Source organism: Zeugodacus cucurbitae, chromosome 3 (assembly GCF_028554725.1).
Source record: "Zeugodacus cucurbitae isolate PBARC_wt_2022May chromosome 3, idZeuCucr1.2, whole genome shotgun sequence".
Taxonomy (NCBI): domain Eukaryota; kingdom Metazoa; phylum Arthropoda; class Insecta; order Diptera; family Tephritidae; genus Zeugodacus; species Zeugodacus cucurbitae.
This window is the reverse complement of record NC_071668.1, coordinates 52,298,102-52,308,943: the sequence shown is the minus strand read 5'-3', so window position 1 is coordinate 52,308,943 and position 10,842 is coordinate 52,298,102. Positions and strand designations below refer to the sequence as shown.

The window sequence follows — 10,842 nt, the reverse complement described above, 5'->3', positions numbered from 1 at the left end:
ACACTATTAAGCTTTCTTTACGCTTTGGGGTTAAATGAGCAATAGAACATATGTAGGTTGCAGTGCGATCGCTCAATATCTTAATCTAATCTAAGCGGACGAAGACTCTCCTATCGACAGGAAAGGTGAAGTACACCGGTTTTTTGGATTCATAAGGTGTGATCTACATTGACTACTTGTAAAAGTGTTGAATTATTGCTCTGAATCGATGCTGAATTGCAAAAAATAGCGGTTCATTTGGGGACGAAGAACATAAGGTTCCACCATGACAACGCAGTCAACATGCCTCAATTGGTCGATTTACGCAACGATTATTCGTATTCTCCAGGCTTGGCCACTTCGACTTTTTCCAAACATATAAAAGTCACTGATTAGGTTATCTGCGCCACCGTTGCGAGCATTGCAAGAAATGTATTTATCAGAAGGGTTAAAGAAGTTCCAGCATCGTTGGACCAAGCGTATCGAGCTGAAATAGGTGATTAATGTCCGGGTGGTGTCCGTGAACCAGAGCCCCACAGGTAGGTTTTGGATCGTTGTCTTTTTGAAAGGAAGTCCCGTACACTCTGCTTCAAATTGTTTGCTAATATAAACGGTAATAATTAGACCCATTACTTTTGGCAGGTTTCTACATTAGACAGATGTTTTCCGAACTATATTAGTTTATCTATATATAATTTCTAGTGAAAGAGAAATGATCTCCAATATTCTTCAATGAAATAAAGAGCTATCTGTGAGCTATGCCCCCATTAGAGAGTATTATAGTTTTGTTCACATAACGGTTGTTTGTAAGTCATAAAACTAAACCAGTTAGATATAAGGCTATGTATATCAAAATGATCAGGGTGACGAGACGAGTCAAAATCCGAATGTCTGTCTGTCCGTCCGTCCGTCCGTGCAACGGATAACTTGAGTAAAAATTGGGATATATTGATGGAACTTGGAACACACGTTCCTTGGGACCGTGAGAGGATTGCATTCGAAAATGGGCAAAATCGGACCACTGCCAGCCCATAAAATGGCGAAAAGAGAAAACACATAAAGTGTCATAACTAAGCCATAAATAAAGTTATAAAAGTGAAATTTGGAACAAAGGATCGCACTAAGGGGCATATTTGGATAAATTTTTTTTGAGGAAGTGGGCGTGGCCCCGCCCCCAAATCGGTTATTTGTATATATCTCGCAAACCAATAAATCTAAATAAACCAAACTTTATGCAGTCGGTTCTCTTACGTACCCCACCACACACCATGAAATAAGTTGAAATTGGATAATAACCACACACACCGCCCATACAAAGGTTAGGTTGAAAATTACTAAAAGTGGGAAAGTGGGTTAACTCACTAACGAAAAACGTCAGAAACACTAAATTTCACATAAGAAATGGCAGATGGAAGCTGCACTCAGATTTTTTTTACAAAATGGAAAATGGGCGTGGCGTCGCCCACTTATGGGTCAAAAACCAGATCTCAGGAACTACTCGACCGATTTCAATGAAACTTGGTTTGTAATAGTTTCCTTACATCCCAATGATATGTTGTGAAAATAGACCAAATCGCTTCACAACCACGCCTATTTCCTATATACCAGAACTTTGAAGACGATCTGAATCGTTTACTTTACAATATATAAAGTAAGCACTAGTGAAGATATCGGTGCAGAACTTTGCACAAATACTACATTTATAGTGTGGCAGCCTCATTCTAAAAATCGCCGAAATCGGACCATAGGTTTTTAAGGCCCCATATATCGAACACGAGGACCTCGGTGCTTCTAACCTAATATTATGGTTTCCAATTTTCAATGGACTTTATACAATATATATGACGAATATGTGGGTCAAATTGTGTATTATATAATATAAATAAAGTTAAATAAATAAATAAATTGCGAAAGTATAAAATGTTCGGTTACACCCGAACTTAGCCATTCCTTACTTGTTACAAAATGGAAAATGGACGTGGCATCGCCCACTTATGGGTCAAAAACCATATCTCAGGAACTACTCGACCGATTCGAATGAAATTCGGTATATAATATTTTCTTAACACCCCGAGGACACGTGTGGAAAATGGATGAAATTGGTTCACAACCACGACAACTTCCGATGTAACTCAATTTTAAACTCCATCGTATTCCTTCACTTTATAATATATAATAAGGAACAAATGAAAATAGCGAAATAAAACTTTACACAAATACTGTATATGATCTGTGGCATCAGTTGTGAAAAAATTGTCGAAATCGGACTACAACTTTTCAAAGCCCCGAATATCGAATATGAAGAATTCAGTGCCCCATGGTAATTTTACACCGAAAATTTCGGTAAATCTCTCAGATATTTTAATTTAATTTAGAGGAAATATTTTTCTTCTAATATTGTAACTTCTCATATACCTAATTATAGGATATTCAAATTGTGTGTTATCTTAATAAAAATATATCAATAAATTGCGAGAGTATAAAATATTCGGTTGCACCTTAACTTAGCCTTTCCTTACTTGTTCTAATTCATCTTGTCGTACAGTTGTTGCAAGACTTTTCTCTCCATTCTTCCAGAACGAGGTTGTGAGGCAAACAAGGTAATGCTCGAGAATTCTGCGAAAAGATGCGGCGACCTTCAGAGGTGATCTAGCGATTGATGCCCACAGTACATATACTGAATTTGTGTAGTGAACACTTCTCCAGACTGATGAATGACAATGAAAGTACAACACCAGGAAATGACGAATCCGATTCATGAAGAAATTTGAATAGCAATTCCCCGCTTGAAGAACAACAAAGTGGCAGGGTCCAATGGATTGCCGGTCGAGCTATTCAAATATGAATAATGAAACCACTCCAGCTTTGAAAGTGTTCGATGCAGTACCCGCTGGTGGAAGCAGAGGAAGAGAAAGACCTCCATTCCATTGGAAAGACCAGGTGGAGAGAAGAACCTGGCTGCACTAGGTATCACCAATTGGCGCCAAATAGCGAGAAGGAAGAACGAATGACGCGTTGTTGTAAACGCGACTATAACCGCGTTAGCGTTGTCTACTCCAATAAAGAATAAAATATGTACTTACTAATGGTATTTCCTTCTTGAAGTGAGTGAAACACTTCCGTATATTTTCTTTTTTATCTGCTTTAGATCTTTTATTTTATTGATTGAAGTAAATTAACATCAAAAAGATTAAAATACAATGCAATACATACAATACCGTACAGTAATCGAATAGTAGATAATAAACTACAGTGTGTCTGTTATGTAAGTGTACAATTGTCACATTTGTTTTTGTTTTTGTTTTTTTTATCGATTTTCAATTATTAATATTTTGAAAGACATACCACTAAATTATCTAAAAATTATTACAGAGAATAAAGTACGCTTGATGCTTAATTGTTAAATTATAATTCTCCATATTTCATACATGTATTTAAACCCATATCAATTAATTTCGCATACCACAGCGGTATAATATGTAAGTTATCTATTTATTAGCGATATATGTATACAGTATATATATTTTTATTAACTAAAATCTAATAATTTTATCATCGCGCTTATAGAATTTTAAGGATATTGCTAAATTTGTTAGATATAAATTTTTAGAAGGGCACACTTAAGTGATTCAATTTCCTATTGTTAGAATTTGTATATACATATGCATTTATTTGTTTAATTTATAATTCTTCGTGCATATAGTACATATATGTACGCCGATCAGTAAGCATGTGACTAATACTTTGTTTTTACTGTAAGACATAAGACATTTTAAATTTTTTCGAAATGAATTTAGCAAATTAAAGAAACAGCAGTTCAGAACTTTTTTAGATTATGGTAACTGTGCTGACACTACCCAATTTTTATTATGAGCGTTCATATATTCTTTAAACCTGCCTTCGGTGGCAGGTCGGTCTACAGTGGCTTCGAAAAAGTCCGTACATTTACTAAACCGTTATTGCAAAATGATCTATTTTTCATAATTTTAGGAATATTAATTTATTCTATATGAGATATTAAACGAAAATACCATGATTGGCAGACATACATTTAAATAATGAACAAATCTAGTAAATGACAATGCAATCGTAGACATTCTTTTGGCATGCAGTGTTAACACTCGGCACTGAACGGGTTGAACACATATTCCCTAAGAAACCGTAGAAAAGTATTCTCTATTAAAGTTCAGTACAATAATATGAGATCATTAGTGTTTGCGCGTCATTTGTTCCAATTGCATAAGCTTGCTTCCTCATCTTCATTTAAAAAAATTAAAAAAGATATTCCTAAACATTTACTTTTCTGTGGCACCATACAATTTTTAAATCTCTTTCAAAAGACTGGCGGCTTTTCCGAATATCTTATGTGATCAGCGGTTCTATTTTCTCATTCAAAGAGTATTCATGTATTTTGGAACAACAACAAAAAAGGAAACGTAAGGACTTGACTAGAAAAATGTGGGTCGAGCTGCACTTTGAAGCGGTTGGTATAAAAAAGTAATACAGTTGGATTTATCATAACCTCAAATTACTTTGAATAAAAATTTCCCAAAAAAATCCGCTAATTTATAGCTTTTTTTATAAATTAATTACACTGTACAACACACGGCTGGGTATTGGACCAAACTAATGAGGAGTCAAAGATTGAACTTTGAAGAAAAAAATGTATATGGAAAAATACTGGACTACATCTGTCATATAAGCTTGACCGAAAAGTCAAAAGATTATATTTATATTTTGGATTTTTTTGTAGTCATGTATATCCTGTAACTATTTTTTTTAAGTCCTTTTTTCGAACTTCGAATCAAAATATTTCGATTTTGGAGGCCAACTTCGAAAATCGAAAAATACAATTTTTTCATTATGACTCAATCTCCTGGAAAAAACTCGTTTGGACCAATACCCAAAAAAAAAGTCGATTATGTTGTATTGTGTGAATGATAGCTGCCATATGTGAAATTATTATTTAATATTTGCAATTAGTAATCACATAAAAAACCTTTGAAACTTGTCTGGGTAAATATAAATAATTTTAATTTTCAAGATGTGTAATAAATGTTAATAAAAAATAAACAAAAATTTTGTGTTGTTTTAGGCGAAAAAATATGAGTTTAAATATTTTTATTCTTTGTTGTTTTTGCTTGATTTTGGCGCAACATGTCTTACGTATCGCAATATGTACATATATTTCCAAATTACAGTTGAAAATGTGTCCAGTTTCTACCACTATTTTTTAGATATTTAGCAATTAAAAATTTAAATACATAAAATATATATCAATATGTATATATATAAATGTTTGCATTCAATAATATTATAATAATATGTAAAACTAGAAACTGTAAGCAAAGTGGCAATTATAATAAAATCTTTAAATGAATATATGTATTAAATTTAATGTATACACGTAAAACGCGTTGTATGCATGTATATATATATTTAAATTAAAGCAAAATATTTAAATATGCATATATTATACATAAATATGTATATATCTATATGTATTTAAGGTATACTCAAATATTATAGTACATACGCACGTCACCAAATATTTGTGTGAATGTACATATATACGTTTATAAGTATGCATATATGTATGTATGTATTTTCTTTTGTGTTTTTTTTAAATGTATTAATGTAAATGCCTACAACCTACATGTAGCACATAAATACATCGGATTCTTAAAACATGACATGTATTCTTTAATGTATTTAATTATATACGCAAATTTACTTTAAAGTGATTCATTACTTGATCGCATATACAGAAAAATATATTTATATACGACTCGTATGTATATGTACAGCGACGAAAACCACAGGCGCATCCACCACATACAGACAACAAAATTCGTTATAAAGTGACACTCAGGCAATTAAGAAAAAAATAAATTTAAACACAAAATAAGAAAAGACAAATGCGAGCAATTACTTGCAGCGCGCACATCAATTAGGTACTTAGGCAAACAGCAACAATAACGCTAATGCAATATATACCGTTATACATGTAAGCATGTATATTTGACTCTACGCAAATTTGTGAAACATGTTCTTTTTTACAGCAATGTGTTTCATACTTCTGAGATCTGATTAGATTTCATATAATTATTACAAAATAATAACACGTACCTTTGTATATATGTACATATATGTATGTTACCTCAAGTACAATACACGTTAAAACTACAAATACAATACAATGATAGTGTGCAGAATAATGCCTAAAAAACTTAGTTAAAAACACTGCACTTGGTTGCAAAAGCGCCTTTAATTCATTTTTGAAACAGTTCCATGCTGTTTTTATTTGCAAATGTAGATACTACATACATAATTACATACAACGGTAAAAATATAAAAATCATATTATGGTGTAAAAGCTGGTAGCGACTCACAATTGTTCAAAAATTTTAATTTTATAATTAAAATCATTTAAACTGTTTCTTACAATAAAACAATGATTTTACAATAAGCACCACTTTCTACGTACATTTAAATATAAAACTATTTTATTTAAAAACTTGAAATTACTTTAGCAACAGCATTTCTGAGTTTCTGACATAAATGTTATTTTTGTTAGAAATGGTTACAATTTTGTTATAATGCAAGTAAAGTACAGCAGAAATTCAAACTGATTTATGTATATAAAAAATGAGAGGCTTAACAATATGCACATTTAAACGCTTATTTTTGAAGAAAGCCTTCAATACTGTTGCGCCAACTATTAGTTACGGTAGTGTTACGATTTAAAACTTTCAACCGTACAAGCATCATCAATCAAAATTCATTTAAAGCGCTATTGAAATATTCTTAGACATTCGAACACTTTTATAGAAATAAATTAATAAATAAACTTATTTCAACCGTTTATGCATGTAATTTATGTATATGTCATCCATGTTGCGGTGTTTGCTACAGCTTCAAATGGTATTAAAAGAAACAATGTATAGCTTATATTAACATATTTATGTGTCCAAAAAACCATTGCATATAATTGATTGATTTTTGTCTTTATTTTACACACTACATTTTAACGCATATCAAATGATGTGTATGCCTTTTGCGTTCACTCTTATCCTACTACCTAAAAGCAATCTTTATTTGCTGTCTTTTCGCGTTTTTTGTTTGCATTTTAAGTATTTTTGCATTTGCATTGTCTTCATGCATTCGTGTACTTATTTTTTGCTTTGTTTTTATTTATTTCTTTACTCTTTTTTGTTATTGTTTACTGGATTTGCCATTTCAGTTTCATTTCACTATTTTGGTTTCTTCAAGATTTTTTTTTTTATTATTTTAACGCTAAAATATAAATATTTGAACAAATTTAGCGAAAAAAATGTAATACGTAAATTCTACTAGACGACAAAAACGTTCGCATTTTTTTATTTATTCACATTTTTCATAATCGTGTGTTTCTTCTCGTGCATTTGTTGCTCGTAATTATGCTATTTTTTGTAACGCCTTTTACTATTTAAATTTGTTGTATTAATTTTTTGGCTAACTTCAAATCCACTTCTTATTATACTTTATTTATTTATTTTTTGTTTAATTAATTCAAATTAATATGGTTATTAGATTTATTTTCGCCGGCACTCAACAATTTCGACGAATATAACGGAAAAGACTATTTCACTTTCAATATTTTCCTTTATGTTTGTTTTATTATTATTTTTCTCTTTTATGCATAGAATTTGCTAATGAAGAAACAACTTTTTAAATGGTAAATGGAATTTTGATATAAAATTTACGTACTTTTGTAACTACTTATGCTTGTTTTACTTCATTTGCTGAATGCTCGTAAGTTTTAGTTATTTACTATTGTATGTAAGAACAATGTTTACAACACAGGAAAACATTTAAAATACTTGATTTATCTTATTAGTTTAGAAAATAATTTTACATGACGACCACGACCACGATCACGACGAAGATGAAGAGTGCAATTTATATATGTATATGTAACGAGAATCACAATGAAAAATATGCCAAAAATAACGGCAACGTGCTTGAGAGTTAGTTAATTTGAATGTTTAATTGATTGACTGACTGTGTGCACTAAGAGTTCTCAATAAGTTGATTACGAATGTCTGACTCAACGATTATCCACGATATTGCGTATTTAGCTCAATCTTGCTGGCTGACTGGATGACTGGTGAAATGGCTTTGTTTTACATTTTTTTCCAGTTTTTTTTTGTTACGTAAATGCACTATGTCTTAAGCGCCATCGAAAACTATACACACTAATATATATTTATACCGCTTGATCTGGTTGCCGTTCTTTAAATTTAAGAGTTTCCTGAAAAATTAATGTTTTTAAGGTTTCTTTTGGAAGATCGTCCAGCTCCATGTCGATGCTGAAAGGCACCTCCGCAACAGGCTAAAAGAAAGTAAATTATTATGAGGAGTTATATTAAAACAGGTTAAAATGTTTTACGCACCTCATCGCCCGGATCATAATACTGTTCTAGATAAGGATGGGCCAATGCCTGTTCAACGGGTATTCGATTGTGCGGATTAAACGTCAACATTTTGCCTAATAAATCCAATGCTAGTGGATCCGCATTTGGGAACAATCGTGACCACGGTACTTTTGGTTTGAAAGTTAACGATTCCAAATAATTACGAGCCTGATCACATTTAAGAAATAAAATATGTAAATTATTGCAAATAAAAAGTATGTAAATAAAATACGCACCTTCTCATTTATAATACATTCTAAATCTTCTTTTGATGGTGAACCTAATACGCCTAAAATATGGTTCAATTGATCCAGATAATGTTTGCCTGGAAATATAGGACGATTGCTAAGCATTTCCGCCAATATGCACCCAACCGACCATATATCGATTGACTTTGTATAACCCTTTGAATTAAGCATTATCTCGGGAGCTCGATACCATCTTGTTGCAACGTATTCTGTCAAAAAGCCGGTATGATCGTGCTCCGGATCGGCAACACGCGCCAAACCAAAATCGCAAATCTGTGAAATTTAAGAAAAATAAATAAAATTGTTTATATAAAACATAATATACATCTGTGTGTAATATAAATGTAATCAGATTCGAAAAAGCCAAAACTGTTTGCTTTCAAAAAATAAATAAATATTTTTTTGGAAAATGCTAATTTCCTTAAAAATACCGGAAATAAATAACATAAATTTTTTCAAATCAATTTTTTGTTTTTTCGAATTTTTTGCGCTTTTTTAATTCGGTTAAAACAGTACAATTTTCAGCAATGAAGCTAATTTCTTTTGGAAATGATTTTAGACCAGTCTGTTAAAGTACAACTCATAATTATATCACAACGTCTTGAATTATTCTCACAATAATTAAATTAAAAATTTAGGTCAATTAACAATACTTACTTTAAGATCACAAGTGGTATTCAGCAATAAATTACTTGGCTTTAAATCACGATGTAATACATTCGCCGAATGAATGTACTTTAATCCTCGTAATATTTGGTAAAGGAAATAACAAATATGATCATTGCTAAGCCTCTGCAAATAAAAATTATAAATATTTAGTGATGCTTAAAATATGTTGTAACATTTTATACGTACCTGAGTTTTAAGTAGTTTGTAAAGATCAGTCTCCATTAAACACTGTACAATATATACATCTCTCATCTGTTCTATGCTATCTACTCGCAATATATCCCGAATATCAATTATCTACAAAACAACAAAAAAGAAAAAAAATAGCATACAAACGAGTGATTAGTAATCATTTTACAAATAAAGTTGTGAGGTGAGCCATTATCGGTAGAAATAACAGTTTGGGACTGCTTACTCACATTTTCATGTTTAAAGCGGGTTAAAATTTTGATTTCTCTCAATGTGCGCTGACAATAGGTTTGATGCTCAAATGGCGAAATTTTTTTTATAGCAACTTTAATATTTGTTAATGTATCCAGTGCCGACCTGTATAGATAATAAAACATGTTATAGCTAAAAGGTTTATAATCAAAGCGAAAGTAAACAAAATATGCAAATATATGCTGTGACAGCTTGGGCCTGTTGAACTTGATACAACTTTGTAAGTGTTTTTGCTTTTGCATTAGCCACACCCTGTGCCTTCACAGGGATTTTGGGTATGAGGCTATTGCAGTGAAGAATTATTGAATTATTTAGGGAAATGTTAATACTGGTTATACTTACACTACCATACCGTAGGCACCTTCGCCAATATAAGTTAAGTCCCGATAGCGTGGTCCAACTTCGAATAGCTGTGAGCGTATGACTTCCGCATTGGGATTCGTGGTGGCATTCACTGCAGTCGACGCTGCATTACTATTGGTATTGCCAGGGACCGTTGCAGCAGTGTTCTTTGCAGCCGGAACTCCACCATTGTTTCCACCGATTGGACCGGTGGTGGACTGTGTGCCACTTGCCGCCTCCGCCATAGACGAGCTTGTTCCGGTGCGATTTATCAAAAAAGCGTAAAATTCACAAAAATTATGCGACGCAGTGCGCTACTATACGTATGTATACGCACAATTATGTGTATTGAAAAAATGTTAAGCGAAATTCGTCACCACCAGTTGGCAGGTTCGGTCTGATTTTCTTAACATACTTTTCATACAACCATTCATTTTTCACCACATGCTTTGGTAAAATTCGTAAACAGGGTTGTATCGGGGAAATATAAAGTTTGTAAAAACCAAACATATGCATATCATTCTGCAATTATAGTATTTTTAGCAATATATTTTATTAATGTGCCTATGTACACATTATAAATAAATATTGTGAAATCACTAGAAGGATTTTACTATATATCTAATTTTATACATATATTTTCGTGCCAGCATGCGCCTAAAATGGTGTAATGATATATATATTTAATATTGCAGTAGTATTCACCA

The 10,842-nt window shown here is 32.0% G+C and overlaps 1 protein-coding gene across 1 annotated transcript; it reads right to left on the bottom strand.

Moving 5' to 3' along the window:
* Positions 1–3,103: 3,103 nt before the first annotated feature.
* LOC105216863 (mitogen-activated protein kinase ERK-A) lies at positions 3,104–10,564 on the bottom strand. The gene is made up of 7 exons (XM_011191582.3): positions 10,136–10,564; positions 9,772–9,898; positions 9,539–9,649; positions 9,341–9,475; positions 8,672–8,956; positions 8,415–8,603; positions 3,104–8,353 (listed from the first exon to the last, which is right to left on the bottom strand). The coding sequence occupies exons 1-7, from the start codon at positions 10,378–10,380 to the stop codon at positions 8,228–8,230; spliced, it is 1,218 nt and encodes a 405-aa protein (XP_011189884.1). The 5' UTR covers positions 10,381–10,564; the 3' UTR covers positions 3,104–8,227.
* Positions 10,565–10,842: the final 278 nt, after the last annotated feature.